The sequence below is a fragment of the Branchiostoma floridae genome, chromosome 1 (assembly GCF_000003815.2).
Source record: "Branchiostoma floridae strain S238N-H82 chromosome 1, Bfl_VNyyK, whole genome shotgun sequence".
Classification (NCBI taxonomy): Eukaryota; Metazoa; Chordata; class Leptocardii; order Amphioxiformes; family Branchiostomatidae; genus Branchiostoma; species Branchiostoma floridae.
The window spans coordinates 8,561,090-8,578,992 of NC_049979.1; the positions used below are offsets into that span (position 1 = coordinate 8,561,090).

Here is a 17,903-nt window from a genome sequence, read left to right on the forward strand (position 1 = left end):
AGACCACCCTGTTTCCCTCTATAAGCCCTGAGCAAATGCTCCCAAATCATTTGTCAACCCTTGGTTGCTAGGAAGGATAAGATAAATAGGTACGTTGTCAGACTAAACAAAATTGGTCATATATTCAGGGAAAATTTGTCATGTCAGGAGAAGGTATAAATATAGTTAAAGGTCAGCTGAAAGGCTGGAAGGGATACATTATTGATACTTATGTAGCTTAAATCTATGTCAGTTTGCTGTGCAGGAGGGTTACATCATAACGGAAAAGGCATTACACAAGAAAGCCTGTCCTCTTACTGACATTTAGTGTCTCGATTAATGCTAGACCCGGAAGCAAGCAGTGTCTGTGCATGTTGGTGTTCTTTCTTGTATTCTCTAAAATATGTTTTATAGCACCACTTCTCCGCTGAATCACGAGATACAAAATTATAGATATAACGTTATAGATACATATGACTTAAACCGCGCTGTTTTTCATGAAAGATTCTTTCCCACTCAACTGTATAATCAAGCTTTCCAAAGACCCTACACAGTGTCTGAAAGAGGCTTTTTTAAAGGTTGTCAGTTATGAAGATTAATGTTGCCATGAGAGTGTGTAAAATATAGCGAAAACGCAAAGTCCGTCGTCCCCAGCGCTCGTGTGATTGTGACCCTTGGAATGAAGACAGCCGCCATTTTGATGCAGTATTATGGGATATACTGTGCCAATACGATCACCATTTGTACCCCAGCGCTGCAAACGTAGAAAAATGTAAGCTGAATTATGTCCCAATAAAACAGAAACTGTCCTTCAGCACTGCGTTAAACTAGAAGCGGATTGTGAGGGCAGTTTGTGTGGATGACAGTTGGGCAGGGTGGCCGTGGCTCCGGGGCCCTGCTTCTACAGCGTAGGTGATAAATGACGGAGTATTGTTGGCCCGGGGACTGACAACAACACAGCCTAGAGGGAGGGAGCGGGATGGATGGTGCGGAGGTCACATTCTGCTCATGTAGAGATACATACTGACCCCTTCATCCCTTTTTCTTTTCCCCTTTTGCAGATGGGGGGATTGATAACAGCATAGGATCAGGCGAAAATACGGGAGATGAGGGGGATTCGGACAAAGACAAGAAGAGACAAAAGAAACGGGGAATTTTTCCCAAAGTCGCCACAAACATCATGAGGGCATGGCTTTTCCAACACTTAACGGTAAGTTCTTGTTCTTTGTACCTGCGGTAGGTGTGAATTTTTCCATGGGTTTGTGGGGGATTTGGGTAATTTGAAACACGTTGCAGGTGCACAGGAACGGTAATACCCCAATCTTACCTCCCGCAGCAAGGCATCAGCAATCCTACAGATTTAAGGAAATTGGTCCATAAATAAAACTCTCCACAAGACGAGAGCGATGCCAAAAATTCTTGCAAAAGCTCTGCAGGGTAAAACCCCACGATGAGCCACCATGCCTGTATCACAAGGCTGGATATTAAGACAAGAAGTTTTGTTTCACCAATCCCACCAAGTTAAAATATTTTTGCTTCAAGTGGTATGAAAATAAATCCCCCTCTCCCCATAGTGAATTGGAGACTTGGCACTTCTAAGATGTCTAACCAAATCTAAGCTGAGTAAAACGAACTCATTGTTGGCTTTCACAAGTCCAGGAAAAATATGCATACTTGGATCTCGGAAAGACTTTGAGGATTTCCTGGCAGACTTATACTGGAAGAGACCTGCTCCACTGTTGTTGTCTTTACGAACAGGGAAACTGATCTCTCTGAAAAGAGGCTTAGAAACAAAACCACCAACTTGATGTTACAGCCAGGGCATGTAGAGCTTATGCCGTACACTATCATTACTCTCTCCCCAGGAAAACACAAAAAATAATTCTTTTGGCATTCGTTCTTTTCTGGCAAGCTTGAAATGAATGAAGAATGTTTCAATACAAATTGAATTCTGCATGGAAAGAAACAGATCCCTTGAAACACATTTTGACCACATTACCAACTTGATGCAGTTCCTGTGCTATTGAAGTTTTGAATGCGCTATAAACCCATGCAGTATTCCAACATTCATGCATTCTTCTTCAAGAGAAAGTGATGGATGCTTGTGTGGATCACAATCTCCACAGTGCCAAGGCCCCAGTCAGCCTACTGAGGGGTACCTACACATGACAAATATGCACAATACTTGAAAAGTGGCAATTTGTCAGATTTAGCTATTTTTTGTGACATCCTTACTCTGACTGATGAGGGTCCAATCTCCACACGACAGGTAGCGACCCCAGAGTTATCCATCTTGGGCTTTCCCAAATCCTGCTGTTTTGGCCATTACCAGTATTTATTGCCTGTCGTCCTGTCTGATCAGCCATACCAAAATACTGGCTGCTTCTGTGTGACACGCAGAAATTCTTAGTGTTGTTGTTTTTCACCAGTGACCAGATCAGCTGAGAACTATTAACAACTAACCTTTTTATAAAGAAGAAATTAATATCAATCCCTGTGGTATTTTTTACCAAACTATTACAAAGAGTAGATCTTAGCATTTAGTTTTAATTTGGCATCATTCAAGAAGAATCATTAGGTTAATGATTTAGGTTAATGATTGACCAACTTCTCCCGAGCTCTGTTCTTCTGCTAAAAATACTCCTCTCCTCCTAAAGGCCATTTGCACTGGAGCAATAATGTATTGTTATTGCAGTCCATCAGAATTTACTGCTGAGTTTATACAAGAAATTATTTGGTTTTGGAACTGTGGTCTGGGGCTGTAAATCAGGGAAATGTAAACCAAGCCAAATCTGCTACTCCTCCTGCCCACTGTGTGACAGCCAGGATGTAAATCTACTGCTTCAGTGTCACTCAAGGAGACACCAGTAAACACACTATTTGTTAATAGAGGCAATTTTCCATATATGTAATAAAATTACAACGCAGCAAGCAGATAAAAGCATGGAGTAAATCAAGAGTCCCAGTGCCCCCATACACACTGACTAAGGGATAACCTTGTGTTATTTTTCTTCCAAACCACAAATCTGTCTGGCGATATGCCGCCCGTCATGTGGTCAACTGTCCACGGCCTGTCACTTCCAGACCACCAATAAACAAGAAGGATTGGTCAGTTGGCACTAATTTTTCCTTTGGGGTGGGCTTTTTTCCATAAATTTTCTTGACAGAAGAAACTGTCAGGGGCAGCCCTCTATAAAAATGATGAAATATGCAGTTGTCAGGGCAATTTTTCAGTGGCTGCCAGAGTGCTCTGAGGTTTCCAGTAGTTATTTTGTCATCGTAATTTCCAATCATGCGACATGTCAGTAAATAAAACACATGATTGTCTGAACTGAAGGGTCTATGATTTCCCCAGCTGAGTTTATGGGCAATAAGATAACCATACTTTACATTGGCGGCCCTCGCATTAAATTGTTTGAAAGTTTTACAGGTCGGCTGCCATAACATGCCAGCTATGCATGATATGTTCTAATGTAGCTACGGCTCTTTTGGGTAGCACATTTTACGTTTAAGTTAGCAGGAAACAGCTGTAGCAGCCCGATAAAATATAGCACAATAACTGCTTAAGGGTAGAAAAGCGACCCACCATAAATCTTGATTTGTCAAAATACTTGAAATTGCCTGGACAGGCTAGCCCACTGGGGGCAAAAGTGCAAGGTATATGGAGATGTTTTACCAAAGTGACATAAGTGACGCGTGTTATGATGACGATGACAACTATCTTTTGCCAGTGTCAGTTTTTGACAACACATTGTCGTAAACCAGCACATAAGTCTGTCAGAGGGTGTCACTTAGAAAAGGCTGTGCTGTGCCACCATAACCTGTATTTGCCCTCTGCTTGGCCGGACAAGCAAGATAATCATACAGCATTTCTGTCAGCTGCACCTGTCAGCCACATTTGGAGGGCAAGCCATCGAAAGATGCCAGTGCCTTGGTTCAGATTGCAGGGGCTGAGTAGCTTTTGGCGTGGGTTTGTTTTTCGTCAGACCTGTCGCACTTGTTTGTGCTTCCAAATTTACTCGGCCGTTACGGCTGTCCTCTGCATGACCCCATCCCCGCATTCCTCATTCATGCTTAGCACAATGAGCACACAGCCTGGGGTGCTGTTTGCTGAGCTACAACAGAAGAAGGGACCCCAAAAGGGGGATGACACTGCAGCCTGCCGGAACTTCTGTCTCCAGTCTAAGCCCCTTCAGTGACAAGGCTAATTTTCCCCACAAGGAACCATAAATTTCGCCCAGACCCAACATCCCGCTGCCTGTTGAATCAGTTGATTGAAATATGGCGAATTTGTCTTTGTTGCTAACTCTGTGCTTTGCTGCAGAAAAACAAGACGTGGCCACCATGTTTGTGTGGGATACTTGTGAGGAGACTTAATGTCAACTCTAGCTATAGAGCTGTGGAAGATGAATGGTCTTACGTCAGAGATGTCAACAGAGTTCAAACAGAACTGTCCCATGGTTTATTATCTCTAAATAAGACAGTTCCCAACTGTTCTCTGAACTGTTAAGACAACAGAAAGAAGAAATATTGAATATTAGCACGAGGCTACTTCACAAAAACATACCTCCTGTCACATTCAAAGATCTAAGTGCAAGAAGATATCAAAAATTCACACAATATGATCTTGAAGTACTAGCTACATGTACCCCAGAGAGAGAAGATATGCAACACATCTTTTGACGACCTATTGTTTTGCAGACCTTGGTTTGGCACAATACATCAGCGAACAAAGACCGAAGCTGTCTGCTTTGAGAAGAACAATACGCTGGCGGGACACATATAACATAGTCAAATTTGGCATTCTATAAAAAAATCTTGGTGTAGGTCCTTCAATACAAAACAGTCGCAGAATTCTGAGCGACTAAACCTTTCTACCATCTTTCACAATTTCTCAAGAAAATGTCCATTTTGAGTTGTGAAACAGCAATGTATTGAATAATAATGTCTACTACATTGTGGTGTCCTGTACCATTATTGCATGTATGTCAGGCGGCCCAAGGCAGAAGTTGTCTGTCATCTTTCCTTTGTTCACTCAGGCTTGGCTTTTGGCCCTTAAGCTCTGGTAATTAGTGTGATATTCATTCCAAAGTGATTAGCGTATCATCATGTTCAACCAAAAGTCAGACAGGCAGTGGCCATGGCAGAATACCGTGCTTCCTTTCTCAGCCGGCAGCAGTGGTACACGTGGTCTGCCGTCTTCCAGCATTATTCCGCTGTTAACATCACAGTCAGTAAAAGCACCGTAAATAGTAAATAGCAGCTATGAAAACTGACAGCCTAAACCGTGATCTGTTGAAGAGTATTACTGGGGAATATGGTTAACACTGGGGGACAGTAAATGGCAGTAAAAAGACAGGTAGTATAGACTGCTAGCCAGACATGCGAGAAGACTTACGATCTTACTTGGACACAACCATAGGTCATGGCAGTGAAAGTTAATTTTCCTGGCTTTACGAAGAATTTATACAGATCCTGCTGTATTGTACCAAAATCCTTATGCTCTACTCCATGTGCCAAGTGACAGACAAAACAGTCATAACCCCTTACCTTTATGAGGTATTGCATTTTTATGGACTGGTCGAAAGAAGTGTATGTCAATGGTAAATGATGGCCACCATTAGGCTAGGTTTTATCTGAACAAACTGGCGGATTTCTTCAAGGACCGAAGAAACGTCCCCACGTAGACGTTTCGGGCGCACCGGATTTTTGTTCCAAAAATTGTGGATTTCATGAATTTTGTGGGGTAGGCTTCTGCGTTGACCTTGATTTGCGTTTTCCCTTTTCGGGCGACATCTGGGGCTCGGAGTCGGCCATGATGGATGGTGCCTTGTATACAAGCTGACAGGCTGGGATGCCAACATGGCGGCCCTGGCCAGACAGCTAACGGCTTTGCTGCCCTTGGCGGGGCTTTGGTTCTGTCTAGTTGTGGTGTTTGGTTAGTACTGCGGCCATGGTCCATTAGAGCAACACTTCATGCCAAACCTATCTGGAAAGTGCTGGTAGCACAAATATTTATAGGCCACAAATAAACAGCTAAAGGTAAAAACGGCTATTTATTAAAGAAAGGTGACAATACTATACGAAGTCCTACATCCCTGGCTAGGCTACATTGTCAGGCTTTGTAAAGAGATGGGGAGGGTGTGTGTTGCCTGTTGACTCTGTGCAACAACAATTTGCAATCCAAATAAACACATTATGGAGAATATTTGTTTGTTTGGAGCAACCTTTACCAGAATTGCCTGTTATTTTCTCATCAGACTTTTATGTGGGAAGTTGATAATACTAATGAATATGGTTCGCTGACCCTTACCCCCTAGGCCTATGCGTCACCAGGTATACAGAGTGGCCAGAGAGCTTTAGTGAGCCTCATGCCCTCATTGCCTTAGCCAGGCATATTTGGGGCTGGGTCTGGCAGAGTGAGCTCAGCTCCCCAAGTCCCACAGGTGATTTGTCATGATCAGCAGGATTTGCCAGGGTTTCAACATTGGTGGATACCCTGTCACACAGGCATTCACAATGCACCAGTTGTTCCATGCTTAATCCAGCAGGGGAGGGGTTTTAGGAGCTAAAAATCTCAGGACTAGAGAGGGCAGGGAGAAAAATGCCAGGCCAAGTTCGGGATGGGCCACTGACTTGGGCCACTGAAAGGTGGGTGGTAATGATGCATGGCAAAGTGTGGACCATGGCCACTGCACACTCCTAGCTGCCACCAGGCTGGGATAAATGGACCATTATTATTAATGTCTAGCAGGGGGACAGGGGGAGAAAGTCACTACTCCCAGTGTTTATTGACTCAAGGCAGGCAAGCAATGAGTTTTCCCACCCTCCAGAAGCAGCCACCCTCCATCACAGTGAGGACAGCCAGTGGCTCTACCTCCCTGGAAGTTTCACCTCTTCCTGACACCAACCTGATCCCTCCACACTTAATCCAGCCAGGCTCCATCTAAACCAGTCTCAGAGATTATCTTCATGATAATAATCTATCAATTAGGTGCTAAATCCTACTTAATCTGCATAGCCCCGAAATAAACAATGAAAATAAGCCTGATGCTCTTTGAAGAGGTCTGAAAATCAAAATCAGACCACTTACTGTTTGAAATTTGGCTGCTCTAAAACCTCAGGATGATTAATAGCAGGGATTAGTGTGTCTGGGTTTCTCAGTGCCCTAAGATAGAAATATTTCTCCCATAAGATGATTAAGCAAATAGATACATGTAGGTTACTGAAATGAAACTATATACACAATTCCCAAGGAGTGGAAACAAATCTGTTTTTTTCCCCAGTTCTTTTACTTATCAACTGACAAACCAACACATCAACCAACCAACCAACAATCAACCAGCAAACAAGCCAACAAAAAATGCATCGGCCATTTAGCACTAATAGTCGATGTAACTATACACTGTGTGCTGAAGAAAGGGGTGTCTGCCTAAAATACTCGGAAGACAGAGAGTAACTTGTACAGAAGTGTATTCGCTTGGCTGCCTGAACAGAATACACATGCATACCCAGAATCACTGTCTATTGTTGGAGGTGGGAGTAATAAGAGTGAGGTGTGGCCCCATACAGTTCTGTGGTTTTCACAAGTAGGTACCAAGAGTCTCTGATGATGAGAACAGAGTCCATAAAACTTTTGAGGCGGAACATGGTAGCATCCCTGGGTCAATGGCTGGCTACCATGGCACCAAGGTCTGGGTACAGAAGCATCCTGTTCACAATACACCTCAGCCTGCTGCAAGCTGCTTCCTGTGGTGCCCAGCTTTTCCCCTCCCAGGCGATCTGGAAAATGTGAGCAATGCTTGACGTTTGTATATGCAGAGGGTCAACTGTGCCGACAACAGACGGTTCGAGCCTTGGTCCTAGTGTGGGAGACCAGGGAGACAGAGTTGGTTACCTAGAGGGATGGACATGACAGTTCCAGTTAACTTTTGCTCAGCATGGCTCAGCATCCCATCTGTAGAGCCACTCAAAAGACTTGGTGAAGGGTAGGCTGTCTCCCACTGTACCTTTATTAGCAAGAGTTGTGTTGAAAGGCTGTTGAAGTCAGTGGTTTGTGTCAGGGGGTTTTTAGGTGTTGAGTGTGGAAATAAACTTGTCGGAATAGTTGAGATGCTTGAGCATGCTCCCCACTGGTCCAGTACCAGTCCAGTAGCCCGGATGCTTGACCGATTGCTGACCCCAACGCTTGAAGTATTCAGCCTGAAGGGAGGCAGAAATTCAAGCAGGCCCTTTCAAAAGGGGGACTGTTTTTCTTGAAGGGTGGGCATAGAGATGAAATTGCCCATTACGATCACAATAACAATGGGGCCCCAGCTCCTGTGACCGGCAGATGACCCCTGCATTGGAATGTAAAGCAGAAGCTTGGGGCCTGCCAAGCCCATCCAAAAGAGGTTCAGTTGGCTCCTTGGAGACCACATTTGGACCTACCCTGTTGCTGGGCCCAAGCTTATCACCACAGCTGTGCTGGCTGTGTTGGGAAAGGCTGGGACTCCAGAGACCCAAACCGACCCCCTCTTATCAACAGAGGAGATGCAAGGGTCATTAAAATGAAACTCAAAACTTTTCTCAGATTGAAACAAGTTCCTTTCAAAACAATGGCACACCCTGTGCCCTCAAGCAGGAAGACTGCCATCTAACAGCCCTGATTTGCCCAGGAGATAAAAACCCGCCCAATTTCGTCCATGCATGACCAAGCCATACAGCTAAAGCCTTTTCCTGACTCCACTAGTCAGACAAACTCCTGATTAGTGAAATGGAGGAAACTTGAGTTAAAACAACACAAACAGACAGTGTTTAAAGTAGCCAGTTTCAAGAGATGGGTTAGCACAGAAAACAAGGAAAGTACTTAAAACCTACTCTATCATGATATAATCTGATAGAGGATATAAACACAGTAGAAGATTGAGAGCCTGATGGTCATCTGGAACCACAACTTTACAACCTCCATTGACAGTATTGAGTAGTCTATATGACATATTTTAAGTGGAAAAGGCCTCTAACTGAACTAACAGTACACATCTTTGCAAAGGCTACCTTCAAAAGTTTTTTGTTTGTTTGTTTATAGCTGAAAAAAAATGATAAGACATCTGTGCTACTGCTAGGGCTTCCTATCAAGTTTTTCTTGCATTCCAAGTATGCATTTGACTTACTGACCCCAGAGATCAAAAGCTGAGGTCTGTGCACCATTACCATAGCTAGCATGCTTCTCTAAAGTTTTAACACACATCAAAAGGCTCTGTCTCCCCCTCCCATTCACTCTCTTGTTAGCTCTAGCGTCAGGCCAACTTGCAGCACACAAGGTGGAAAGTTTGAGCAGAGTCTGCAGGGCTCGGAGAACGAGACACAAATAAGTGCCCAATATTGGCTCACCGTGTTGACCATGTGTAAACCTCCCTGGGGGTGGTTGACGTAAGTGAAAAGCAAACTTGTGCATAAAAAAGAGACTAGGATAAAGAAGTTTGATTAATGGAATTAACAGTTTTTCATTTGGCTTTGTTGCGGAATGTCCGCCCGGTTTGAAATTGGCTGAAGCAGCAGCTGTCATGACACGGACACAAGGCCAAGATCGATGAATCTGTAAATATGTCCGATTCTTGTTCCATTTAGCCCGATCTGAACATGTTGGTTTGAATCAGGTAGTCCAATGAAAGGCATGGTAGAATTTGGAATAAAAGTTACTGAGTTTGTTCTTAGAATGAAGAAACTCACAAGTGCTCCCTTAAAAAAAATGTTTTATAAGAGCAAGATTTTGGAGGGATACTAAAGTTACTCGTTTGACAGAAACTAGTCACAGAAACTAGTGATTACAGGTGCTCAAAATTTTCTGTGATGTCATGTGGTCTGGAGACACATTCATAAAGATTGCATTTTAACTTGTAAGTTGTAGCAAATACCAATGAATAAGTATTAATACATTATATTTCTGTCCTTTAAATGAAGAGTCAAAATTACTTGTGTCATAGCCTCCATTTTAGAATACGTTCTTATGTTGCCTGTTATCCAGGATTTTGCGACTCCAGTTACATATGGATCATTTGCCAACCTATATAAGCATGTCTTGTACAATGTAAGAATATGCTTTTTATCATAGCCTAGAGGCATGGAATGAAGTAATGTCAACAGTGAATTTCTTCGGTTCTGAAGACTAAGAAAAGACCATTTCACTACTTACTGAATTATTTTTGTCCCCATTTGCATTGTAGACGGCAGACTAATATAATACATCAAGCCCCACTTGATCTACTTTTTCACAAGAAATATCCTCAAATTGATCTAAGGAACCTAGCAGTTTGCTCCAAATGTCATGCACAGAGATAACTAGCTTAGTTTGTTCCAAATGTTTTGCACAAAGATAATCTTTCTTTTCTTTTCTCCACAGCATCCATATCCCTCAGAAGAGCAAAAGAAGCAGCTAGCACAGGACACAGGACTCACGATATTGCAAGTCAACAACTGGTAAGAATATTTTATTTGACTATTTTGTACCTAAGATTTTGAGTAAGTAAATGTTGCGAAATATTCAGTACCTGTTTGAATTGATACCTCATGCACTTTGTACATAGTAGTAGTGTGCCTACTGTGTTACTCCACTTCTGTGCAATTCATCAATTGGGAATTAGGCAGATAAGGAGGTAAAGATTTTCAGTAATGTTGACATCATATGATATGATGTTTCCAACAAATATCATTCTTTGGATTGAGATATAACGTAAAGGGTTACAGCCCTTCTTCTCAGGCACTGAGAGTTCCTGCTCTCTGGATCTTACCTGTTACTGTGTTAGCTGGAGCCTATTATTTTCTTGGCAAGTAGTTAAACTGTTCTGTTTGTCTCAAGATGCTCCAGCTTGTTAGGTTGTCTGCTTTGATGTCATTGCTGTCCCTAAGGTACTACAGAAGGCTGTTTGGCCTGTAAGACTGACAAGTCTCAATTATGTGAGGTGGTTCTTTCATGCTTATGTGGCTGGGAACAGTCCTTACCTCTGTTAATTAGGATGGTTAATTGGGAAATGGTAACTTGGGCAGATATGTTCATGAAAGAGGTGCATATTCTGTTGCTGAAGGATGATTCCATAGGGAGCATGAAGATAGTTAACTGCCTAACTGTGAAGTTGGGAGGACCATTTCAAAGAGAGAGCTTGTAATGGGACACTCAGGTTATCATAGATTTTAGTAACATTTTTGCCTTTTTTGCTTTTCTATTTTTCTGCTTTTCTGCTTTTGTCTTGTTAGGGATGTATGAAGGGATCTACATCAGTTTGGAAGAACATTTGTTATCTAAATTCTGTGATCAAAAACCAGCAGGCTCTTTGAGTAGTGTGGTATTAAGAGTATTATGGCTGTGAAAAATCAAACTTCTAGTTCTACAATAACAATGTAAACCATATTAACTTTTGTATCTACAATGCTAAAATGTGCTTGGTGTTGTCAGTTGCTTCCTGCTTGTGATTTTTTAAAACTAAAAAGCATGTGACTTTGATGGCATTTCTGTGAGTTTTCGGTAAGTCTATCTGGTTGAAAATAGTTCAAAGATGGTCAAAGACAATGACATAATTTGATAATTTTACCTGTCATCTGTTTTTAAAAAAACATGCAAAATATCTAAATTGGAAGAATGCTTTTTGCAATCTTGAGTAACACCTTTTTTTGGAAAGCTGCAAATGGCGTGTGTTTTTATTATAGGGTAATATGACAATACAGTAGTTCATACCGTGCATAGTATGGCTCAGCCTTTTGCCTCTCCAACTTTGTTAGGCCATAATAGTACTATGTCTACTCTGTCAGCTGTAATACTTGACATCATGAGTCTCTACTAAGAAATGACTTGGCATCGAATTCCTTTGCTTTAGTTTCCCGTGAAAGACACAAGTAGTGGCAGCCTGTTCACCTGAAGTGTTGTTACCCTATTGTTAGATAGCATCATGTGACACTTGCCCCACCAAATAATTACAGCAACAAACATTCTGCCTGCTCCTACCCAAGAGGGATGAAGGAACGGGGAGACAATCATTGTTGAGAGGTGTCATATGCAGTTTGAGGCAACATCAACTTGTCTGGCTTCCTGACAATTTCATAACAGTCTCTTCCTGCTGGGTGAGGTGCCCAACTTCTTGGCAGGAGGCAGGGGGCAGTAATGGCTTGGTTATAAGGAGATGTAGCTTGCAGGATGAAGCCATTTTTCATTTCCTGAAAGGTTGCCTGCTTTCTGATTTCATGGTCATAAATCATTACTGTTCCCTTTGCTTCATAGCTTACTGTAATGATGATTGGATGGTTGGAGGCTAGTGCTGGTGGTGTTAGGATGAAAGGAGACCATAAAAAGTCAGAATGTTTTGCAGTTTTGTAGTTTCACTTGTATTTTACTTAACTTTCTAGCAATTTCAAGGGATAGATGAGTAGCAGAGGGGGGAAAACAGCTTTATATTGTCAGAAATCAAGTGTTGCAATAGTATCCAGTATTTGATGTTGCCATGCTGATTTTTTGAATTTTTGTAAAGTATGAAAAAATATATAATTTGCAAACATACATTAAATTAACTATTAAGATGTATGGGAGGCACAATTTTGCCTACGAATATGTCTACTATCTTCTTTAACACAGTAAGTTTATTGTAAGATATCATCAGTTTTTACTCTTTTGTACTCTATACACCAAATGTATAGCTGTTTTCTTAGAGAAATACCAGTAATAGTTACAACCAAACAAGTTGGATTTTGCAGTTCCAAGACTTCCTGTGTGTCTGGAGGGAACCGTTATGTTTCTAGTTTCTTGGAAATAATTTGATAAACACTATGTAAACACAAGATTGTCAGAGACTAACAGACAAAAACAAGATAGCAAGTTGTGTGTATGAAGAAGTCTTTAAGTGAGTAGTAAAAGATGTTGAGTTGTAGTAGAGGAGAGTGTCCAGCAGGGATGGACAGTTTGGACTGTGGAGAATGGTGTAAACAGACCACCTGTGCTTGTGGAGGGATTTTGGTATGGAGATGGCTGAAAGACGATACCCTCGCTGTCCTTTTGAACCCTGTTGCATTCCTCTGCAAAGTCCCACAGCTGATCTCTGTTTCCAGGCCAGGTGGAGGGGCCAGCACAGGACTGGAGTGAATTTGGGGGACGGGCCCCTTTTGGAAAAATAGCTAAAGAAAAGGTGTTGTTGTGAACAAAGATGATGTTGACCAAGACATACATTGACTTTATGAAGCCTCTGTTAGAGAATCATTTCTGGCTATATATATGAGTGATGAAACCAAGACATAAGAATGGCAACCCTCTTCCTGGAAGACTCTAAGAAATAAGATACCTGTTTCAGTGTTTGGATTCCCACAGGCAGAGTAACTCAATTTTGGTTCTATTTTGGTGAAATTTAAGTTTGCAGGGATGCCAACTTATTTCATCAGAAGCAACAAATCTGTAAGAAGTTCTTCATGTTTTTATTCCAAAATGTGTGAGGTAGCGACAGTTTGGTTTGATCCGAACTGTGAGAGTTTGCTTACATTATTGTCTTTCACTTAGAGTCTAGACTGAAAGTAAAGTAACATCACATTTGACTACAAACAAGCGAAGCAGCCTTCTAAGTTATAGCCGGACTGTTGCTACAGCCTCCCCTCTCCTCCAGTTGGCATGCTAATCTGGACCCTCCACTTAATGAACTCACTGATAATAGAAGGGGTGGTTACCATTCAGCTATTGAAGGGACTAATATACTATCAAAACTTTGTTTCAGAGTCAATATGGAAATAGCCTTGATTAACCGTTGAATGGAGAGGAAACAAAGCAGCACAGTGTGGTCAGGACAAATATTTTTCCAATGGTCATATATATCCATGGGTCCTATTGTATACAGGTAGGCAGGGTTATCTGACAGGACCAAACATGCTGGTATAATGTTTGTTCATGAGTTAAAAGGGTCACTCCACCCCTTCCCACTGTCAGACATGGTGTACACATTTGGTTTACATTATTGTACCCTGTAGCAGCCGAGATTATGAATTCATAACTAGCAGCCGGCGGTTCTGGCAGCGGCTCCTGAAATTTGCTATTCCTGTCAAACAAATTTTCCATTTGCCAGCTTTGGTAATAGGATTAGAAATGTTTGGGAAAACACACTTGTCTAGGCACCGCCTTTATGCTGTTTTGGAGAATTGGACGTGAGAGATGAAATGCTGATTCTTTCAGACCGGAGAGTGGCACCTACCAAAGCCTTATCGCACAGTCACGTTTCCAGGGCCACCCAGGCCACTCCAAATCTACCAACCTGTGTGCCCTTTTGTGTACTACGATCACACGAGTCTGCTGTAGGGCTTGTGGTGTCAAAATAACTTCCCAGGTTAAATATCTCTATTGCTTGGAGGTCGAACTACTCCGCTTGTTTGTGGCCTCCTCAATGGGAAAGTTTAGTGGCAACAAAGAGTAACATGGAACCCAATCGCAGGGTGCTTTATGCCAGGATCAACAGAGATGGGTTGGCCCTGATGTTACACTAATCAGCAGGTAACAGGATCTGGGAGCACAGTAATGAAATCTTGGCAGGAAGCAACCTGATGCAAGTTGCACAGGGTGGGAGCACCAGGTGTAGCCCAGCTGAGAACCTCTGCCCTATAGTGCTGAGAAAGGTTTGTTTAAAACTACCCATTAGCCATGGACACCATTACCTCCAACCTGCCTGGCACATAAGGTAGCCACGGCAAGTTCCTGTGTTGCCAGCTGAAAATTTGAGGAATGAACATACCATACTGAAACAGACAACTGTCAAGAACATTTATAAACTAAATTTTATGACCAAAAATAATCAAGTCAAGGAAACCTTCGAATGTATTCTCATATTAGTGGTGTAAACACTTGTGGCGCCTTCCTACCATTAGCAACTTATCAAAACAAGCATAGTTTTCTCCGTCCTGAGAGACTGTGTTGTAGTCACAACCCTTTAGCTCCAAATTCCCTCTAAGCACGGTAACTGCAGACACTTTACTGAAAGCCTGCTCCACCCTTCACTACATGTGTCCTGAGACATGTTTCTACTCTGCTAATTCAAGTCATACAAACAGGAATTCCCTGGATGGCATGTGCCAATTGCTTGTGTCTCCCAAACAGCCCTGTTTGCAAAACCTGCCTGATCTGGGTAGAGCTTTTAACAAGATTTTTGAGTATTCAGGAGAGAAGAAAAGCCCTCATTAGAGACCATTTTGCGGAGAAAAGAAAAGCATTCTAATCTGTTACAAATGTGATTTTCACTGTTGTACAATGTACTGTGTGAAGATGGAGTGTTCGCAATACGGCAGCATGTTACGGAAGCCGAGTGAATGTGGGGAGAACCATCCCTATTTATGGTTTGGTTTTATCAGGCCATTTTCTCCTACACCTTGTTTATTTTCCTTCCATGTCTCCATACCTCCCTGTTGCAGGCATGTTTGGGAAGGGAACATTCCAGGCATTTTGAGGGTAGGTGACTCCTTGCAGGTACCCATGGTGTGAAGTGTCAGCACTTGCAGCAGAATCCTGTCGCTCATGACAGTTTCTGACAGAAAGTGGATGGTATCTGCCCCACACTGTCAGCATGTGAAGTATTTACACCACTTCCTGGCCTGACAGTGAGAGAGAGCGCAACGTAAGAGCCAGTTAGCTGTCCAGGTAGAGGTGTCAGGTGGACATGTCATAGATGTCAGTATTTGTTGCCTCTTAGGTCAGGCACAATAGGCATGTTTTGCCTCTGCAGTGATAGGTGCTTGACCGCAGCCCCTGTCCTTTTTCAGCGCCGCTCCTCGTATTTCGAAAACCCGAAGTCTCTTCGTAGTGGATGCGTCATCCTTCAGTCAAAGCTCCTTTGTTTGCTGTAGCTGGGGCAACTAAGTGTGTTATTTCCAGTGACCTTTCCCCCATACTGCTAATGTGAACAATAGGGCCAAGTGTGGATCAAAAACCTTGGTTCTGCAGGAAATGGTGGGTGTTTGCAACGGTATGCCACCGTAATGTGATCGCGAAAGGTGGACCGAACGCTTCCATTCGTGTCATCGTTTACCTGGGTAAACCTTGACGGGAGTGTGGGTTGCAAGGCACCATGGCACACGTGTCCTGACATTGGGATGCTTTCTGCCTGAGTCATGTCGAACCCGCCAACAAAGACTCTATGTGCGCCCGCCGCGGTCAGAGCATGCCGCCTACGAAAGAAGGTCACAGAGCCTCTCCCGGAGCCACGTTTATTGGCAAGCTGGGGCAGATAATGGTGGCAGGAAAAGCGGGACTCCTTAGCTCACAAACCTGCAAGACAGCAATTTGAGTAAATTGGTCCAAGACTTTTTAGTGACTTAGGATTTGCCAGAGACACCACTAGGTCCTGCCCTGGCTTCATGCTGAAATTTAAACACAACAGGAGGCTGGACAGTAATTGGCCGGCCTGGCAGTGTGTCTATGGTGTTGGATGTCTGGTCATTAATCATCCGCTGCCACAATATTTAGAACACACAAACAGGGGTTCTAGAGGGTACCTACCCAAGGATAACCTAGCCGCTATTTGAGTCCAGTTGGCCCTCTAGGTCTTCCACAAATGTGCACGTACTGCACCATTCACAGCTTCTCCATGTCTTCTCTGTCAACAGAAGATGCTGACAGGTAGCATTGTAAGGGCAAGTGTGCCTCTTGGTTGGTAGAAATCCACACACAGTTACAACTCAACTGAAGTTGACTGCCCAAGCTTGTACATGCTTGGTTTTGAAGCCAGTAAGTGGTGCTTTAATGGTACAAGGACCCCGTAGTAGGAACATACTGCAGTACTTGTACCCTTCTAGTCCTTCTGCAACAAGGTATAGGCAAGAGCAGCTTTGAAATGGTAAGATAGAGATCTGTACATAGAAACCTGGGAACATTTCCTTTGATAGGGTGAAGTCCCACTCTATGGTAGAAGAGTCAATTTCCTGCATGTGGGCAAGGAGAGCATGGCCTTTGATGTTTGTTTGTCCAGTGAGTGGTCTTTGAAAATGGGAAGAGAGACAAATTGAGAGATAAGCACATCCGGTCAAGTCCTAAAAGCCCTCGATGGGCCCCTCTTCAAGTAAGGCCGCTGGGAAGCAGGCAGGAGAAGTGGGAAGAACCAGGACAAAGTGGTATAGGATTCAGCAGGTTACCCACTGCGTGACGCAAGCCCTGCTGACCCCATCTGTGACCCCTCTGATGGGCCTTCTCCATCCCGCAGGTCGGATGCAGCTCCTATCTGACTGTCCAGTTTAGATAATGCATTCCATTCCGTCCTGTCAGGACAAGCACAGATACCTCTCTAATGTACTCCCCTGGAAAGGTCAGGCCTAAATGGGAGGCTGGCGAGCAGTGACGGCCATGTTATGCATAGGGCAGCCATCTTACACGACCAACAGGAAGAAAGGAAGCCGCTTACCTTGCAGAAATGTAAAGTCGGCGCATCTCAGGTGCAGCGGCAGCATAACGGCAGGCCTTTGTGGAAGCAGCGGCCCAGCACAGCCAGCATTGGCAGCTCCACAGCTAAAACAGAGTGCTCCAGCTACAGCTGGAATTCAGGCCGTTCGTTTTACTGTCAAGCCAAGCACCCGCATGGACATTTTTTGAAAGACACACGACATGCTACCCAGATTTCGACAGTTGCCGTCACATAAATTTTGGACCTTGGTCCTTCCTTTATCGCAGGGAGATGCAACCATTTTTCACCTTGCTGCCGCAGCCAAGGGTAATAGCAAAGCCATCCCCATAAATCCCGAGGTTTCCTTGCAAATTTAGCCCTCTGTCTTAGGCTTGGCATTACCTGCCGTGGCAGAGACATGTGCAAGAAAAAGGGACACACAGGGGAAGGGTGGTAACTGTAGGCTGGGCAGCTCCTCCATCATCCACGCCATTTCTGTTTTATACCCTATTAATCTCTGTTACTCCTCAGGCTTCGCCTATTGTTTCTAGATATGAAGCT

At 43.4% G+C, this 17,903-nt stretch overlaps 1 protein-coding gene across 9 annotated transcripts in view; it reads left to right on the forward strand.

The window, feature by feature from the left end:
• The window catches only part of LOC118419843 (homeobox protein Meis1-like), a 46,805-nt gene that overhangs the window by 20,341 nt on the left and 8,561 nt on the right, over nucleotides 1-17,903 (forward strand). For all 9 annotated transcript variants that reach the window (XM_035826494.1, XM_035826473.1, XM_035826522.1 and 6 more), the window contains 2 exons: nucleotides 1,041-1,189; nucleotides 10,361-10,437. In XM_035826494.1, coding sequence (XP_035682387.1) covers nucleotides 1,041-1,189; nucleotides 10,361-10,437 — 226 coding nt within the window. The remainder of the gene's footprint in view (nucleotides 1-1,040; nucleotides 1,190-10,360; nucleotides 10,438-17,903) is intronic.